The sequence below is a fragment of the Lathyrus oleraceus genome, chromosome 5 (genome assembly GCF_024323335.1).
Source record: "Lathyrus oleraceus cultivar Zhongwan6 chromosome 5, CAAS_Psat_ZW6_1.0, whole genome shotgun sequence".
Classification (NCBI taxonomy): Eukaryota; Viridiplantae; Streptophyta; class Magnoliopsida; order Fabales; family Fabaceae; genus Lathyrus; species Lathyrus oleraceus.
The window spans coordinates 396533695-396554722 of record NC_066583.1 but is presented as its reverse complement, the minus strand read 5'-3'; the positions used below and the strand labels follow the sequence as shown (position 1 = coordinate 396554722).

At 37.1% G+C, this 21028-nt stretch overlaps 1 protein-coding gene across 1 annotated transcript; it reads left to right on the top strand.

Moving 5' to 3' along the window:
- The first annotated feature begins 19959 nt into the window (after positions 1 to 19959).
- On the top strand, positions 19960 to 20523 carry LOC127080977 (elongation factor 1-alpha-like). The gene has a single exon (XM_051021262.1). The coding sequence runs from the start codon at positions 20023 to 20025 to the stop codon at positions 20521 to 20523; it is 501 nt and encodes a 166-aa protein (XP_050877219.1). The 5' UTR covers positions 19960 to 20022.
- Positions 20524 to 21028: the final 505 nt, after the last annotated feature.

The following is a 21028-nucleotide window of genomic DNA, read 5'->3' as shown; positions in this document are numbered from 1 at the left end:
CATTTCATGTCCCCAAAAATTCCTCCCCGAGCATGCTTCAAGTCACATGTGTCTTATGAGCAAACCACCCTCATTCTCTCACTTATCCATGCCAACACCTTCCCTATAAATAAGGGAAGATTTTCCACTCTGAAACCAAGCTTGAACAACCAAAAACACTCTGCTGCAAAACCATCTTGAACCTTCAAAAATAGAGATCCCATTTCTGAGTTTCAAAGCTTTTCAACTCAAATCAAGTGCCCAGAATCTCTCCACAAACATCCCTCAAGTTTTCCCAAACCCTAGCTCACCTTCCCAACACCTCACCTGAGCTACTCAAACTCATCAGATTTCACTTATGAAACCGATTCCGATCAAATAGCTACACTCACCCCTTCACTCAAATAAGTTACCATTCAACTCAAAATCATCCACTGAAGCTTAACCCTATAGTTTGAGTGTTGATTGTCCAATGTTCTTCATTTAATTTTTGTTTTAGGTTAAGTTGTTCTTCAGAAAATTTGCAAAATACTCCATACTCCGAGCCAATCAATGGCTCATGAGTATGGAGGTTAGATTGTTGATGAGTTTGGGTGATGATTCAATGCTTGAATCCACTAAAAACCCATGTTTTGAATATTTGATTTTGGTGTCTTAAGGTTGAAGACGAAGTTTCACACGCGCGTTTTCAAATTTAAAAAATTTTGTTGTCATGTCCTGATTGGTTCTCCTGCGCGTGTTATTCCATTCTAACACTTGATTTATTATTTATTCATTTTAAGCACATTTTTAATCACCAAGAGCGCTTGGCTCGGTTGGTGAGGGGGTTGACCCCAAGCTCAGGGGTTCAAGCCTCAGCGCACCCACTTAGTGTTATTTTGTTTCTTTTTCACCTTTTTATTATTTTCTAACTTATTTATTTCCCATTTCATTTTATTTTTTCCCCACTTATTATAATTCTGATTAAATTTTTTCCAACACAAACCCTTATTATTTTTTCCTCTTCTATTTTATTCTGCTTTGTTTCATTTCATTTGAGCATTTTTTTATTTACTTATGATGTCTTGAACATTGGTAGCTAATGAAGTCTATTAAGTCATGATTATGGATTTATTAGGGTTGATTGAACCTTCTATGCTTCAAATCTATTAATGAATGATCAATGGATCATTCATGATACTTTGGGGCATAAATATGTTTCCTCTATATCAACCAAATTTTTATCATTTGACATATAAATGAAGCTTTTCTTGTATATATCTTAACTTGTGATTCCATTTGACCTATTATGTTTCATTTGTTTATACTAACCATCTAACCATTTTTCTTACTTGTTCATATTGTATATTGATCATTGTAGAACTTACCTAACCTAACCATTAATCAACTTATTAATCTTTAACCCTAGAGTGATAAAGTCTTCCTTTTGTCAAGCTATTGATAGATGGACTTTGGGTTTGCATAACTTCCATTGTTACAAACCAATTGTAAGTTGATCATTGATCATCTTCAATACTTTGCATCAATGGTAAGTTGTCCCCTGATGCACCATATTTTAAACCTTTTGACTAAAGGATAGATAATCCTCAAGATTTTAACTTGTACATTATTACTAACCACTAACTATACTTTATTTTTCACTAACCATTGTTATTGTGACTTTATCATTATTATTTGGTTATTTAATTTTATGTTGTTACATTGTAATTTACATTCAATTACTCACCATCATCATTATATAAACCCATCATGCATGTTTCTTATTGTCATTTATCTTATTATCATCATACAATTAAAAACAACAAAAACATGATAAAATGATAAGACCAAAAAAAGTTGCATTCCACTTGTAATCAACTTGGACTTAGAGGATCTCATATTAGGACCTTTGCTTGGAGGATCTTCCCTTATCTTGTGATACTCTATTTTAACTTTGGATTTCATCTGTAAATTACACACCCTTTTAAGAATGGCATAATTGGACTACCCTTGAGAGACATGTTTGTAAGACCATTATCCTTTGTTAGCTTAGGTCACTTTTGCACACACAAGGCTTCCTCTTTGACTACCTTACAATGAGACATATTTACATTCTTGTTTGGTTACTTTGCATATCCATTACCTTACCCAATTTCATAATCAAATAAACAAACCCTTAATTCAACGTCAAGCGGAATTTTTCATAATCAAATTCAAAAAACAATAAAACTACGATTAGTATTATGTGCCACGAGCCTTAAGTGATGGAGAATGAGTAAGAATTGATCTTTCCTACCCTTACTCTGATTATTTTGGACACAAGACGCTTGACTTGTTTGTCTAGAATTTTCACCTCCACCTATAGACTTTAGTAAAATCTAATCACAATTTTTTTATAAACCCTTATTTAAGGTAAAAACAATACAAACCATCAAACCTCTCTTTTGTGCCTTAGGGCACCACCCCGAAAACCCTTTTTTCAAAGGTAAAATCAACCAACACACAAAAAATTTCTACTCCGAACTACGGAGCTCTGATTCTTTATCTCCCGATGAATGATACGTAGGCACAAGGGCCACAATCCTTGGCAAGCACAATAATAAAAAACCCCAGAGTCATATTCTTTCACACTCTTTAGAAAACAAAACAGAAATAAACATATAAATACACACATACGCAGACAACCTAAATGGTTCCCATGGAGTACCGTGGACGTGAGGGGTGCTAATACCTTCCCCTTTCGTAACCAAATTCTGAATCTAATCTCGATTGCAAGACTGATTCTTGATCCTTGCACTGCCCGCATGTGTATCTTTTCCCCAAGGGTTTTATCGACTATTTTCCCTCTCCTCTCCTATAGAGGAAATCCAATAAAATTCAGTGGTGACTCTTCTAATTTTGCCTTTTCTTTCTCTTTGAGGAAACAATTATTTTGTTCAGTCCGTCCGGTTCCTCGCTCCGAAACCCCGGTAGCGACACCCCTTAAGGTATATTCTCCTCATCTAAGGGTGTGCGCAAGCTTAAACACTCCTTATATAGTTTGAAGCAGACGTCCCAAACATGGTATGAGAAATTTGTTCCACTCTACTTAGATTTTCCTTTACTCATAGTAAGAATGATTCCTATCTCTTTAATTATATCACAATTGAGGGTATTATTCTACTTCTTTTGTATGTTGATGATATGGTTACCACTAGTTATGATCATGCTTCAATTCAGCGACTTAAACAACAGTTACAAGCATCATTTCATATGAAAAATCTTGGTAATCTGCATCATTTTCTTGTTCTTGAGGTTCATTCTATGCCTAAGGGCATCTGTGTCAATCAACATAAGTACGACACATGTTTGATTTCAATGGATGGTGTCCAATTGGAAAATTCGTTGGATACTCCTTTTGAGGTTAATTTTAAATATCATCGTGATGATGGTGATATTTTGCTAATCTCTTATTGTATTGGAAGCTTGTGGATACCCTTAATTACTTGACTATTACTCGGCCTGACATATGATTTGTTGTTTAACAAGTAAGTTAATTCATGAATTCTCTTCGACATCTTCACCTAGCAGCAGTTCATCATATAATTCGGTACTTGAAAGGAACCTCACATCATAGTTTATTCTTACCTTTTGGGGTAGTTCTTCGATTTAGTGCTTAAAGTGATGATGATTGGGCAGCTAACATTAGAGGATTTGTCATCGTTGGTGCATGTTTCTTGGATCTTTGTTGATCTCATGGAAAAGTAATAAGCAAGTAAGAGTTTCTAAGTCTTACATTGAATATGAGTATCATGATATGTCTACTGTTTGTTCAGAAATAATTTGACTTCGCAGGCTTTTGACTGAGTTTGGATTTTGTTAAACGGAGCATACATCACTTTAAGTGACGATACAAGTGTCATACAAATTGTTGCAAATCATGTTTTTTATTAACGCACTAAGCATATCGAAGTCAATTTTCATTCAATTTCTTATGTCTTTGATGATAAACTACGACTACTTCCTCATATTAGTACTCAGTTTCAAGTTGCAGATATTTTTACGAAGGTCATTCCGCGTTCACGTAATCAGTTTTGTGTTAACAAATTGATATACTCTTTGATCAACCACATCAATTTGAGAGGGATGTTAATAAGATAGATTAGAAAATAATATAGGGAAGGAATGATTTGATTATCTTTAATTGTGTATATTTTCCATTTTTAGGATGGACTAGAAAATAAATATAGAATATTTTGCATTCAATTGTGTAAATGCTCCATTCTTAAAATATATTAGAAAATAAAATATAGAATATTTTGCAATCAATTATGCAAATACTTAAGTTATTATAAATAGAAGCAATAAAATGAAGAAAGACATCAATCTAGAATGTGTTACATGGTTTATCCGTTAAATAGTTTAATCAACTTACTTGAAAATTTTAAAGGAGTGATATTCATTCATGACAAAGTATTATAAATAATAGACGATCAATAATAATATTTATAATTACTTTTTAAATTATAGTACAATGTCGCATCTTGAAAAATATAATCATTCGCGGGGCGTTAGCGCGCTCACGAAAAAATACTCCAAAGAAGAAAAGGGAAAATATAGATAAAATCCTTAAAATAAAAAGAAGATGGTTGTCGCAAACAAATTCGGCTTTGGGAGTCGATTACGCAAGGGGGGTGTATTAACACATCTCATGTCCGTTGTACTAAACGGAAACCTTTTAGTTAAACTTGCGATTGAATGTTAGCTTATGTTAATTGTTTTCTTTGACTTATTGAGCAAGAAAAAGAAAGAAAAAATGTTTAGGTTTTTTTTATTAATCTTCCTGACAAGATTTCAAAATCATACTCCTACGTATCTCCAGGTGCGATGGAGAACTCAAGGCTACATAGTTCTTTGTAGCAAAGAATTGTTTGTTGATTGCTTTTAAGGGGCGATGCTTTAAGCATATCGAGTGTTTAAGCCTTTGCTTGTTGCTCGCTCTTGGAGGCTGAAGTCTTTGTTTGTTTCATGTCGATATAGATAAAGCATACTTGTTTCTAAAAATGTTTTCAAAGTCGCGCAAGGGCGGAAAACAAGTTTGACTGGTTTGAATATTTTTGCATTATTGATGAATATGCAAACGATAGGCTAAGTGCGGTCATCACATAAATATTTGGGGAAAGGAGAAGAAGATTACTTCTGCCCCAATGTTTTTTCAATCGGATTATTTATGAAATTTGTGTGACGAATCAAGTCATGTTCCTTTAACGAGCAACAAGTATTCGAACAATAGGCTAAGTGCGACCTTCACACGAATACTCGGGGAAAAAAGGAGAAAATTACTTTCGTCTTGTCCTTTTTCGTCCACAAAAGAGTTAACTTAATTCGATTATTTAAAAGTGTTTTGATGTGATTTACGAATGTTCAAACTGTAGGCTAAGTACGGCCATCACATGAACATTTGAGAAAGGAGATGAAAATCACTTCCGCCTTAATTTTTTTCAATCGATTATTTTTTTGCGAAAAGAGATTGAAAACTGACGGCTTGACGTTGAATCAAGTGTTTGAATTTGATTATGAAAAGAGTTTGATATGAAGTGGAAGAGGTACTTGACGTTGGAACAAGCACTCGCATTATAGAACATGGTTTGATTTATAAAACTTACTCGATGTTGGATCGAACACTATTTTTGTTCTTTTTTTGAAATTGGTTGATTTTGTGTTATTCTTGAATTAATTATCAAGGCAGAGAAAAACATAAATGAAAGCGTTAAAAAATTATTACACGTCAATTGGAAAGGGATACATTTCGTTGAATGGGAATATAATAAAGCGATTAAAATACAAGCAACAGGTAAACAAGTGATCATCATTTAATCAATTAATTAAAAATTGATAAAATCAATTAATTAAGCTAATAAAAATTAATTAGAAAAACTAATCAATCTTAATTAACATAATCAACTAACTAAAACAAGATTTACTTAATTGATTAAATATAAACAATAAGGAGCTCATTGTAAGAAGGTCCAAGTGAATGTCAAGGGACCGAAAATAAACCGAAATCTGGAGTACTGAATTTAGCTCTAAGATAACTTAAAGTGGATTCATGTAGGAATCACCTATAAGAAACAAAACAAAAATGATATTCAAAATTCGAATTTGCAACGCCGTGAGAAATCCAACAACTCGATGAACTATATACACTATTTACAACAAAAAAATAAACCGAAACTTAAAGTATTGAATTTAGCTCTAAACTAACTTAAGGTGGATTCATGTAGGAATCACTCTATAAGAAGTCGAGCAACTGAATATATGTGTTCAAACGATTTTCGAAAGTTAAATTGAATTTAAACTCCAAAATCACAACGCAATCAACATAACAACAACAATATAACACAATGTTTACCTTGTTGCACTATTTACAATGATCAAAACTAATGATAAGATCACATAATGTCATATGATCCAAAACACATTAGTCCAAAATAGAATGCACACTTGCTTAATCAACACCAAGAACTAACTATTTAAAAAACAAATATAAAAATAATTAACCAATAAGTAACCCATATTTACATATTTATAACAACATTTTAAAATAAACAATGAACAAGAAAAAAAAGTTAAAATAACAAACAAGTAAAAAAAGTTACCTTGCAATTACTAAATAAAATAATATTTAAATAACTCAAAGAGAACAAAAGGAAAATAAAACAGGAAGAAAACGATTACGTGTTTGGAACATTGATGAGGGAAACAGATTGACGGTCGTGGTGGAGGAAGCCGGTGGTACAAATTTTATTTGAAAAGGTGCTCTGAGATGGTTGTTTGAATAAGGGTGGAGAAGACAAGGTTTTATGAGTTGTTGAAGGTTGAAGGCTTGCATGTCAGAGTTGAGGGATTCATCGCCGGAAAAGGTGAAATGACGGTTATCAGTTTGGAGTATGGTGGGGCGCGGCTATTTGCATAAGGAGTGTTTGTAAGTATAAGACCCCAATTTTGTCCCTAAGATCCCTCATGGCATCATAACATTGCATTGCATAGCCTCAAGGATCATTGAGCATCTTGGCTCCCTTTCCCTTTGGGTAGGGATCTCTTGTGAGTGGTTTGAGATTACCAAGCATGCTTGAATTATATATCATTGATTTTCTTGTTTTATTCACTAACCAAAAGCACAAAAATATGTCACTAACATCTTTTGTTTGTAGCTTAAGCAATCACCAGGTCAAGAGCTTCAAGAAGATCCTTTGTGCAAGAGATGAGGTATTTTCTTGGGATGAGGATTACATGATTATTATAAGGAGCTTACATGAGCTAGGGTTTCATTTTGAAGCAATTTCACCAAGTGGTAGAGGCTCAAGTTAATCAGGACATTTCAAGGTCATCTGAGGACCAAAAGACAACTGTGCAGTCAACTGAGGGCTATGAGGTGGGGAAATGAGTTGAAACACCTCAATCATGTTCAAATAGGGTATATTCATCATTCTAAACATCCATCTTGAAGATTCAAAGGTCGTGGCAAAAGTTACTAAAAATGGAAACTGACCTATAATTCAAAGTTTCCAAATTTGGCAAGTTTTTGGTCCACTTTCAACTTGACTTGTCAATGTAAAATAAGTTTCAAATGGATTTTTGGTGAACATGAAAGTTGTAGATATTTGTCTCCCCTTTCCAAAAAGTCCTAATTCATGTCTATATGATGAATGGTTGAGAAGTTATGGTCATTTGATCACAAAGTGTGCATGGAAATTCAAAATGGCATAACTTTTGATACAATGCTTCAAATTGGTTCATTCTTTTGGAAAAATGCTTCTCATGTTCAAGACATCTCAAAATGAGCTTTGCCATGCATGGGAAAAGTGTGTATGCTCATTATTTCACATATGTGCAAATTGAAGAAAATATTTAACATTCATTTTTGGCTTAAGATGCAAGCAAACAAATCTTCAAATCTTGACCATTGGATGTCCATAAGTGAATTGGAAGCTTAACATGGAGCTGATCACGTGTATTATGGGCACATGAGCTCATTTTGCATTTTTGCAAATTGCTCCATATCTCATTAATCATGATTAACCAATGGAAAATATGATTAGCTGCTGCTCCATATCTCAATGAGAAAGGATTATTCAAGAGTGGAGGTTTTATCCACACCGGTTAGGATGAGGAAGCTGCTGCTGTTTTGGAAGAAGATGCAGAGGATTCTGACAATTTCATCATCCCTAGAGGGGTCTGCAACAATTGGGTCGCTGTGGATGTTCCTACAGTTATCCACAAGTCCACGTAATGATCACTTTGTTTAAAAACCCTTCTCCCATGCCAAAAGGAGGAGTGATGACATTGTTGGCAACATAAATACAATGATATTTTCATCCAATAAATTCATGTTAAATGTTTGTTTTTCCAATTATTTTCCCTTTTTGCTTTTTGCATGAAATTGGTGATCACATAAAGCCCTAAAAATAGAATAAAATCAATCTTTTCATCAGCATAATGATTTGCCTTGTTTGATTTCTAAAAGCTTTTCATATCCAAAATCATTATGCAGGTTGATCAAACCCATTAAACATAATGATCCAACGCCATCTCCCAATTTTGAATTCCCTGTATTTGAGGCAGAGGAAGATGATGTTGAAGAGATTCCTGATGAGATCACCCGTCTACTTGAGCATGAAGAGAAGATCGTTCAGCCGCATATTGAGAATCTGGAAACAGTTAACTTGGGGTCTGAGGATTGTGTGTGAGAAGTGAAGATTGGGGCACTCCTGGAAGAATATGTTAAGAAGGGGTTGATTAAATTGCTACGAGAATATGTCGATATCTTTGCTTGGTCGTATGAAGATATGTCGGGTCTAGATACAGATATTGCGCAACATTTCCTACCCTTGAAACCTGAGTGTGTGCCTGTGAAGCAGAAGCTCAGAAGAACTCATTCTGATATGGCAGTAAAGATCAAAGAGGAAGTTCATAAGCAAATTGATGCGGGGTTTCTGGTGACTTCTACATATCCTCAATGGGTGGCCAATATTGTACCCGTGCCTAAGAAAGACGGAAAAGTCCGGATGTGTGTGGACTATAGAGACTTGAATAAAGCTAGTCTGAAAGATGATTTCCCTCTACCACATATTGATATGTTGGTAGATAATACAGCTAAATTCAATGTCTTCTCATTTATGGACGGATTTTCCGGATATAACCAGATTAAGATGGCACCCGAGGATATGGAGAAGACAACATTCATCACACCCTGGGGAACATTCTGTTATCGAGTGATACCCTTCGGTTTGAAGAACGCCGGAGCTACGTATCAACGAGCTATGACCACCTTGTTTCATGATATGATGCACAAGGAGATTGAGGTCTATGTTGATGATATGATTACTAAGTCGAGAACAGAAGTGGAACATGTAGAGCACTTGTTGAAGCTTTTTCAGCGTTTGAGGAAGTATAAGCTTCGTCTGAATCCCAACAAGTGTACATTTGGAGTCCGTTCTGGCAAGTTATTGGGCTTTATTGTCAGCGAAAGAGGTATTGAGGTTGATCCTGCAAAGGTTAAAGCAATACAAGAGATGCTTGCGCCCAAAACTGAGAAGCAAGTCCGAGGTTTTCTTGGCCGCTTGAATTATATTTCCAGATTTATATCCCACATGACTGCCACATGTGCGCTGATATTCAAGCTCCTCCGGAAAGATCAGTCCCATGATTGGACCGAGGCCTGCCAGAAAGCTTTCGACAGTATTAAAGAGTATCTGTCTGAACCTCCGATTTTGTCTCCGCCTGTAAAAGGAAGGCCTTTGATCATGTATCTGACAGTTCTTGAAGACTCGATGGGTTGTGTACTGGGTCATCAAGACGGATTAGGGAAGAAAGAGTATGCTATTTACTACCTAAGTAAGAAGTTCACTGATTGTGAGTCTCGATACTCAATGCTTGAGAAGACATGTCGTGCTTTGGCTTGGGCCGTTAAACGTTTACGCCAGTATATGATAAATCATACAACTTGGTTGATATCCAGAATGGATCCAATCAAGTATATATTTGAGAAGCCTGCTTTAACTGGGAGGATTTCCCGTTGGGAGATGTTGTTATCTGAGTATGATATTGAGTATCGAGCTCAGAAGGCTATTAAAGGTAGTATCTTGGCTGACCACTTGGCACATCAGCCGATTGAGGATTATCAGTCAGTTCAGTATGACTTCCCAGATGAGGAGATTTTGTATTTGAAGATGAAAGATTGTGATGAGCCTACACTCGATGAAGGGTCAGAGCCTGATTCCAAATGGAGTATGGTATTTGACGGCGCTGTAAATCAGTACGGAAATGGTATTGGGGCAGTAATTATTACTCCTCAGGGCACACATATTCCTTTTACAGCAAGGCTAACTTTCAAATGCACGAATAATATGGCTGAGTACGAGGCATGTATTATGGGATTGGAAGAATGCATTGATCTAAGGATCAAGCATCTTGATTTTTATGGTGATTCGGCCCTCGTTGTCAATCAGATCAAGGGTGAATGGGAGACGAATCAACCTGGTCTTATTCCATACAGGGATTACGCGAGGAGGATTTCAACGTTCTTTACTGAGGTTGACTTCCATCATATTCCTCGAGATGAGAATCAGATGGCAGACGCTCTTGCTACGCTTGCTTCGATGATTGTGGTTAAATATTGGAATGAAGTTCCCAATATCACCGTGATGCGCTTGGATAGACCAGCTCATGTATTTGCAGTTGAAGAATTAAAAGATGATAAACCATGGTATTATGACATTAAGTGTTTCCTCCAGAACCAGGTTTATCCGCCTGGGGCATCTGTGAAAGATAGGAAAACTTTGAGAAGATTGTCAAGCAGTTTCTACCTCAATGGCGAAGTGCTTTATAAGAGAAATTTTGACATGGTTCTGCTCAGATGCGTGGATAGACACGAAGCAGACCTGTTGATGACTGAGGTCCATGAAGGTTTATTTGGTACCCATTCCAATGTACATGCCATGACTAGAAAGATGTTGAGAGCAGACTACTATTGGCTGACAATGGAGTCTGATTGCTGCAAATACGTGAAGAAATGCCATAAGTGTCAGATTTATGCGAATAAGATTCATATTCCCCCGACACCTTTGATAAGAAGGTCAAGCCTCGTGTGTTCCGAGAAGGTGACCTCGTGCTCAAGAAGGTCTTGTCTTTCGCGCCCGATTTCAGGGGCAAGTGGACTCCAAACTATGAAGGTCCATATGTTGTTAAGAGAGCCTTTTCAGGCGGTGCTTTGATACTTATAACTATGGATGGGGAGGATTTCACTCGTCCTGTGAATTCAGATGCAGTCAAGAAATACTTCGCCTAAAAATAAAAACAGAATAGCTCGCTAAGTTGAAAACCCGAAAGGGCGGCTTAGGCAAAAATGAGCGTCTCGGTGGATTGAAAACCCGAAAGGGCGATCCAGGCAAAAGTTAGAGACATAAAAAATGAATATATGCATCCCGCTAGATTGAGTACCTCATCCTGGGGCAATCTAGGCAAAAATTAGGGATTTGGCAAGTAACTGCATCCTGACAAGACTGTGTTCTACAACTGTCACCCATCAGAGATTCTTGTTCATTCGTCGTCAACCTAAGCTTCGAATACATCAAATTTAGAATTGGTGGAGAAATGGTCATTATGTTCAATGTAGCCCTTTTCCAATATATATCACCAATTTCAAATTTGTAAAAATCTATGGGGTTTTGCCATTTGCAGGCTACCATTCCATCAAACGAATTTGAGCCTTTAGCCAATTATTTGTACTCTTATTTGTTTCTATTCAACAAATGTTTTGCATGCTTTTAATTGAGAAAATATCATTGTTTTAAATAAATGAATTTTTCATAACTTGTTTTTAAACAAAGTGAACATTCACAATGACAAAAGGATACTTAGGAGATCCTCAGTGCTCTCCCAAGGGTGGTATGATCCCCAACAGGGTAAGACATTTGTTCATATCCCTGGCATGATTGTATCTTCTTCCTCCGGAGCCCCTTTTATGGTTCATCCCCGAGTGGTATGCTTGTTGAGATGTTCACCACTCTCCCCTTCAGCGGAAGAGCGATCTTTTCTCCTCAGCAGGTGTGATCTCCTTGGTGAGTTTGGTACTTGGTGTCGGATCACCAGATTCCTCTTATATCCCTCAGATGGATTCCCCAGTAGAGTTGCATTTGTGCATATAACCTTCAAACATTTGGATATTCATATTGCATTTTTTGCCATATATCTTTGTTTGTTATTCCCTGCTAGTTGGTAATACATTTCCCAAGCAGATGCCGGTGTCTGATCCCTCAATATAGAGTCAGCCCCTTTAAGCAGAAAGTGTTTATCTTTCCTGCCATATTCCCCACTGAGTTATATCCTCGTGGACGACGGTTGTTTATTCTTCCTCCCAACACATATATTGGGATGGTTTCCCCTATTGAGTTATATCCTCATTAGGATGAGTCTCGATTCAGTTTGCCTTTTTGGTTTGATCCTAAATTGGCCTCTTGTGACTGTCTTTGGTGTTTCCCTGTGGTAAATGAATAATTGCTCAGTAATCAATAATTATTCACCTTATCCTCAGCGGAGTTTGTGGTTTTCTACCCTTATACCAGTAGTTGTAAACCCTATTTTACCCCCCTTTGCAGAGTTAACCATTGTTGTTCATCCTAGTTGATGACGGTTACTCTTCCGTGGTTTTCTACCCAGTATCCGGTAGATGTAATCCCCTCTTTGACGGTTATCATTATCCAATATTCAGTATTGATATTCCCTCCTTCTTTTGGATAATTGCTCTGATTGAGCAATTTTGTCCCCAGCGGGTCCTCTTTCATTTACCGTTTGCCGGTGATATTTGTTGCTCCCCTTGTTTGGTCATCATTATATACCTAGTTTTGGTATCCCGATGCCTTTCTCTGTCGGTCGATTTATCCTTTATTAACCCAGTAACCGGTTGTGGATAATCTTCCATGCGAGTATATTATCTACGTTCCGACGGTAATAGATAATATATCTCATGCACTCTTTGGTCGAAGCCTTTTGTTCTTCCCTAGTCGAGTAAGATTCGTATCCCTGTTTTGGAATCGAATGTCCATCCCATAATTGAGTTTGCGTTCTTCTCTCTTTTTGGATGATGAGTGTTTTGGGAATATTCCCCAATTCATGCTTTGGTTGGTCACCTATTATATGCCCAGTAACCGGTATCCTTGGTGTTCCTTCCTTCTGCTCCCTATTATGACTTTGGTCCCCTGTGGAGTCAGATTTTCTTGAGTTGAGATATACCTTTTAGGTTTTCCTCAAATGGTTTGGTTGATTGATATCTCTCACCCTTATACCGGTCTTAGATATTCATTCTTCCCGAGCTTGTTGTTCTCTCAACCTTATACCGGTGATCAGATCGCTTGTCTCATTGAGCTTGTTACCCAGTAACCGGTAACACCTCATCCCGCTGCTCCCCCAGGAGAGTATTTTTTAGACATCCCCATCGAGGTATCTGTTGTGGATCGCCTTTTGCTGTGTTGGCATATTCCCCAACACATGCACCTTTGAGTCAGCTCGATGTCCTTCCATTGGGTTTATTCCCTTTGGAGACTCTTTTCCCCAGCTTTGAGTCGTGACCTGCTCACGCGTTTTCATCCCTTTTCTCCCCGGTAGAGTCCCTTCCCCATGGAGTGGATAACTCATAGGGATTATCAAATTCCTTCTTATCTTTTCTTCTTTGTGGACACATATCCCCACAGAGTTTGTTTGTTTTGCATACATACATTTGCATCATGAGGTCTCTTAGGGACCAAAATTTGTCTCTTTGTTATTATTTAAGCCCATTCTACCTCGTCGAGACGAAGATTTTAACCTTCACTTCTCCGGCTAGAATGACCTTAAATAGGAGCATATGTAAGACCCCAATTTTGTCCCTAAGATCCCTAATGGCATCATAACATTGCATTGCATAGCCTCAAGGATCATTGAGCATCTTGGCTCCCTTTCCCTTTGGATAGGGATCTCTTGTGAGTGGTTTGAGATCACCAAGCATGCTTGAATTGTATATCATTGCTTTTCTTGTTTTATTCATTAACCAAAAGCACAAAAATATGTCACTAACATCTTTTGTTTGTAGCTTAAGCAATCACCAGGTAAAGAGCTTCAAGAAGATCCTTTGTGCAAGAGATGAGGTATTTTCTTGGGATGAGGATCACATGATTATTATAAGGAGCTTACATGAGCTAGGGTTTCATTTTGAAGCAATTTCACCAAGTGGTAGAGGCTCAAGTTAATCAGGACATTTCAAGGTCATCTGAGGACCAAAAGACAACTGTGCAGTCAACTGAGGGCTATGAGGTGGGGAAATGAGTTGAAACACCTCAATCATGTTCAAATAGGGTATATTCATCATTCTAAACATCCATCTTGAAGATTCAAAGGTCGTGGCAAAAGTTACTAAAAATGGAAAATGACCTATAATTCAAAGTTTCCAAATTTGGCAAGTTTTTGGTCCACTTTCAACTTGACTTGTCAATGTCAAATAAGTTTCAAATGGATTTTTGGTGAATATTAAAGTTGTAGATATTTGTCTGCCCTTTCCAAAAAGTCCTAATTCATGTCCATATGATGAATGGTTGAGAAGTTATGGTCATTTGATCACAAAGTGTGCATGGAAATTCAAAATGGCATAACTTTTGATACAATGCTTCAAATTGGTTCATTCTTTTGGCAAAATGCTTCTCATGTTCAAGACATCTCAAAATGAGCTTTGCCATGCATGGGAAAAGTGTGTATGCTCATTATTTCACATATGTGCAAATTGAAGAAAATATTCAACATTCATTTTTGGCTTAAGATGCAAGCAAACAAATCTTCAAATCTTGACCGTTGGATGTCCATAAGTGAATTGGAAGCTTAACATGGAGCTGATCACGTGTATTATGGGCACATGAGCTCATTTTACATTTTTGCAAATTGCTCCATATCTCATTAATCATGATTAACCAATGGAAAATATGATTAGCATTGTCATTAGCATGGAGTATATAAACAGAAACCCTAATCATAACTGCAATAACAGCATTTTCAGATCAAAATTCAAGAAACTCTCCAAAATTTCTCTCTCTCTCTCTCTCTTCGAATTTGATTTTTCTCCATATAAATCTCAAAGATATTTACATATTCTTGATCCTCATCCTTCACTGATCAAGAATCATTATCTGTTTGTTGCAATTCATCAAGAAATCATGCAGATCAAGAGCATTCTCATGTGGATCGGATTTGGAAATTGAAGTAGATTCAAGAGGTTTCATCCATTCATTCTTGCATAAAGCTTCAAAGGAAGTGTAGAGGAAGTGATCTGGAGCTTATGAGCTTGTGAGAGCGCGAATTCAGAGGTCTCCACTTCAAGGTGACTCAATTTTCATCATCTCCTTTTGCTGTTTTAAGGCCATAGATTTGTAGATCTTGATGAGTAGAGCATGTACATATGTTTAGATTTGAATTTGACTGAGAATTGAGGATTTGGTGTGGACTGGAAGTTTAGATCTAGAAAATGTTTGTCTTTGATTTGAAAAATCCATGGGGAATTAGAGGAAACTAAGGTCATATTTGGAATCCTCGTGGAGAGACGGTTCGAATGGTATAGGTTTGGTGGATTTCTGGAAAAGTGCATGGCGGCGACGCCGCGTTGGTTCGTCGGAGAAGACGACCGGAGCAGAGCTCCGACGTCTGCGTGTGTTAGGGCTTTGCCTCGTTGGACTTCCATGTGTGCTCTTGCGTGTGAGATTGATTGGACGAGTTTCTTTTGACCATAGCCACGCGTGCCTTGACCAATGACTGTGCATGCTGAATGGATTAATGAAACGGTGTGTTTCATCATTTGAATATGGACCGTTGATTCTTGATGCACGCCAGATCGTGTGGTTGTTGAATTTTCTGGATTAATTTGAATATTTGCTTTTCCCTCCATTTTCTTGTTTTATTTCAATTATTTTGTTTGTTTTAGAAAATTCATAAAAAATGCAAAAATGATCCAAATGAGTCCCAATTTTTTTTCATAGATTTGTATGGATGTCTAATTTTTTATGATGCTGATTTCATGAATTGTTGATGTTTGGATTTTTATTTGTGAATTTTTGATTGAACATTGTGCTAATTTGATCTATTGCATTCAATGCATTGTGAAATCCTCATCTTTGAGCCATCTGATCCAATCTTTTGCATACTTGACATTAATACATGACATGAATTTTTTGTCACTGGTTTGGATTTTTTCTCACATGTTATCATCATTTTTGACACATAGAGAAAAGTGTGACAATTTGTGTCACATTTTTGACATTGAATTGGTGCATTCTTGTTCACATAGCATTTGCATCATTCTGGATTTGATTTTTTGCATGATGATTGTTCATGACACGAGGAACTTGTACAAAAAATCTCAAAGTCATTGCATGCATTTCTGATTTGATATGAATTTTCTAAGTTGGAAGTTCATTTTGTGCCTATTTTTTGGTCATTGCATGGCATAGGCAATTTGGGGCATTTGATTATTGATTTTATGCTGGTCCTTTTGAGGACATTTAGGGGAGTGTTTGAATGTGTAATGCATAGAAGATTGGGTTTTGTTTTGGTTATTTGGTTAGGTTTTGAATTCATCTCTTATGCTCTTGTTTGTTGGTGTTTTGTTGTGTTGTTTAAATGCACATAAACTAACTTTGTCTTGTGTTTCAGGTTTGGATACTCATCATTGATCTTGTGAGATGCAAATGCATTTGAGTACTGACCTATTGTTGTTTTGTAGGGTTCTAATTGATGTGGTGAACTCATGAGCTCATTTGAGTGCTAGGACACTTATGCACTGAATTGTGTAACTGTTAGAGGGTTTCACTATTTGTCTGCTGGTTTTATGACTGAAGTACTAACTGTTTAGTCTTTGTACAGGTACCTTAGTTGCTTGCTTGCTTTAGCTCTTGCTTGAGCATTGGATTTTGGTTGACACACCACTCAGGTAGTTAGTTTCTTACTTCATGTAGTCTGAAGTCCTGTCACCTTTTTGGCAGGCATTTTGCTGGCAAGTCCTCCTTCAGAGGCTCTGTTTGGGTTTGTTTAAAATTGTGCTCAAAGACCTCCAAGAAGAGGCATGTGTTATTTGATAAGACCTCCAAGAGAAGAGGCAATTGACGGATAAAAGGGATTAGTAGCCAATCCCTCGTTATTCAGTGTGTCGTTCTTTATGCTCGCACTACGTGCTGATGCTTCTGAACATGTGCCCCAGATCTTTGTCCAGAGTCTATCAAGTGGAAAAGGATCCCACTTTCTGGATCCCCACGCTTTCTTTGTCATGAGCTCACCCTGGCCAGGGTTAAGAGCATGAGGTCTCATCCTCATTACCATTTTGATCAGCTTCACCCTAACGTTCAATGTTAGTGGTTAAGAGCTACAGATTACCCATTACAGTTTGGCTTGTTTGTCGAGGTTGACATGACCCCTCTTGACTAAAGCCCACCCATTGTTTGAGCCTCTTGTATGGATATAGTGTGTGATGTTTGTTTACTTGTGAGTTAAGTTCTTGTTAGAGACCTCAACTTATGGATGTTGATTGCATGACAACTATTAGGCTCGAGTCTTAATCTCCCTATTAGTTTGTTATTTCCCTGGTCTCTAGTTAGGAGAATGTTTTACCCCATGGAACGGTTGATGTGTGTGCTCTTGAACTAGGAGTTTCCATTTGAGCTTAGTTGGAGGATCATTACCATGTTCATCCCAGTGGAAGATACAAGATACATTAAGGATCTCTTATGAGACTTGTTTGATCGCTTATACTTTGTGCTTGCTTATTCCAAAGGATGGGAGCTACTTGGATCATCAATATGATCTCAAGAGAGGAACTCCTAGTGTGGTTTCATTTCATATCCCTCACCTTTTTGTTTTCCTTAAGACTTAGCCTTTCCTCTTCATCTCTCCACTCTAACCCAAGCCAAAACCCTTTTTGTGCAAACATTTAACCTTTGTTTTCAACATTAGAAACCTAAGCCTTATGCTTTTGATTTTCAAACTTTCTTTTCATAACACTCATTTTGAATTGAACCTTTAAGTCAACTTTGACCACTTTTGTATATACTTCTAATTGGTAAATATAACCCATTCAAATTTCTTTTGTGGTTCCCATGGCCACTTTCTTAATCAAATTTTTCCATAACCTTTAGCTATTAGGTTTGAGTTATCCTTGTGGTAGATGTAATACTCACTTATATCCTTAGTGATGGACAATGAGTCTTCCATGCTTATTATAGGGTTAACCCCTCACTAGCATGTTGAAGCTATCCTCACATGGTGGATTTGTGGTTTTAGGTTGACTTTTCTCCCTTTGATAACAAAAGACCTTAAGGCTTTTGAACCAATCAATTCACCAATTTGTTTTGAGATTTTTACCCCGAACTACGAGGTTTTGATCCTAATCTTTTTATAAGAGGTTACGTAGGCAATGGGTTTATCCATCCAAACACAAAATGTAAATAACTTGTATATTCTCTTCTCATCTCTTCAATCATGTTTGCACAAATAAAATTTTCACAAAACAACAACCTTTGCAACAAGTATGAAAAGGGCTCCCTAGGAGTACCTAGGATGTTTTGGGTGCCTAACACCTTCCCATTGCATAACCAACCCCCTTACCCAGATCTCTGTTTCTTTTACTAGTTTTTATTAAAACTTTTTAGGTTTTTGTTCGCTTTCTAACCATTCCTTTGGATAAATAGAAGTGCGGTGGCGACTCGACTTTGTATGATTTACCTTGGATTTAGTCAATATCTCCAATGGTAACGAATACCCCGCTACAGTAAGGTGTGATGAAAATGGTGATGTGTTGGTGAATGGAAAAGGGATAGTCTTGTGCAGGTTTTAGAGGGTGGCAGGCATGGAGGAGTTTGAGAAGAGTGTGGAGGTTTCGACGGTGGTGTTTTTGGTGTGTAGGTGCGACGGTGAAGGTTTGGAAAGTGGTTATTGAATGAGAAATGGGTGTGGTCGGCCAGAGGAGATCTTGGTCGCGTGAGGTTTGAATGTTGAGAACCTTTATAGAATTGAAACTAAAATCAAGAACTAAATAATTGGACTGAATGAATCAGTTTTATTAACTGTAGCATTGGCTTAAATAGCCATTGAATACACGATGGGAAACTATAACTAAAGGGAATCAATTATGCTAAAATAAAGGATGATAATGCTAAGTGGTTGCTAAAACTAAGGAAAGTAGAATACAACTAAAAGACCAAGTTTGTCCTATAAATTAGGACTTCTATTCTAACTAAAAATTATGGATTAACTATTTCATTCCCTCCCTTAAACTAAATGCTCTGCAGCAACTAGTTTATGTTAGGAATTTCGCATACTCCTATCATCTTTCTAAGTTTCTGAAAAACTTCAAGCTTCAACGATTTGGTCATTATGTCCGCAACTTGATCTTCAACCCCACAATGAACTAGTTTAATTTTTCCCTCTTTAGTAAGATTCCTTAAGAAATGGAATCTCACATCAATATGCTTGTTGGTTGAACTATTGTCACACATTACAGTTATACCATCTCCATGAGAATGTCCCAACACCTCTAAAATTCTCTTCATCCAGATTCCTTGACAAACACATGTTGCAGTAGCCACAAACTCGACTTATGTTGTTGACAAAGTCACGATAGGCTTTTTGTTCAAACACCATGAAATAGTCCCTGAGCTCATTACAAACACATAACCAGATGTACTCTTCCTATCATCCACATCTACGACATAGTCGCTATCTGTAAACGCTAACAGCTCACCATCTCCTCATTTCTTATAATGAAGTCCATAATTCAAATTCCCTTTTGAATATCAAAGTGCTCTCTTAGCCAACAGTAGATGAATCTGCATTGGTTAGGCCATATATCTACTTATGAGACATGTAACAAACATGATGTCAGGTCTTATGGCAGCGAGTGTCATACCCTGATTTTGGCCCTGAAAAATTTTCCCAATCGCTCACTCGCTCACTCTCATTTCCTTCTGTGCGACTAGCTTTTTCCTTCAAGACCTTGTGTAATTTTAAGCTTAAGCACGGATGGGTAAGGAAAAGGTTCATATTAACATTGTGGTTATTGGCCATGTCGACTTTGGGAAGTCAACTACTACCGATCACTTGATCTACAAGCTTGGAGGTATTGACAAGCGTGTGATTGAGAGATTTGAGAAAGAAGCTGCTGAGATGAACAAGCGTTCATTCAAGTATGCTTGGGTGCTTGACAAGCTCAAGGCTGAAAGGGAAAGAGGTATCACTATTGATATTTCCTTATGGAAGTTTGAGACAACTAAGTACTACTGTACCGTCATTGATGCTCCTAGTCACAAGGATTTTATTAAGAACATGATTACTGGAACATCACAAGCTGATTGTGTTGTTCTCGTAATTGATTCCACTACTGGTGGTTTTGAGGCTGGTGAAGAACCAAAGATTGCGGTAGCTATAATTGATCTTTTTCACTTATTTCCTCCCGCTGCTTCTAAGTTCCTCGATGAACTTATAACCATGACAATTGATTTGGAAGGAGCTCTTCCTCCTTGACAAGTATACAGTGAAATAAATAGTCCATACCGCCTTCCAATTACAAAGTTTTTAAATCGATATGCACCTGTTGCGGTTGATTATTTTCTTGCTCGATTAAGTGAACCAAAGTATTTCAGGCGTTTTATGTATATAGTTTGTTCAGAAGTCGGTCAGTTGTTGAGAAATGAACTTGCAAAATCACCACAAAAGATACTTTCAAGTGCATTCTTCGAATTTCTTCCCAAATCTGAGGGGTCAATGGTTTCATCATCCATGACTATGCATACTACTTTAACAAGGTCCAACACTCATTAAAACCCAGTCAAATCAATGCCTGGCTGGTTACAAAGTAATGGTATTGTGTTTGATACATTAGTACTAATATGGAAGTCACCTGCTAGAATATCCCAGCTGGAAAATGAACAGGAACTGAACCTAGTGCAAATCAAAGAAAGTAATTGGCTCGTGAAGCTTTTCTTCTTGAACATTTACAACATCCATTATCCAGTTTCTCACTCAACTC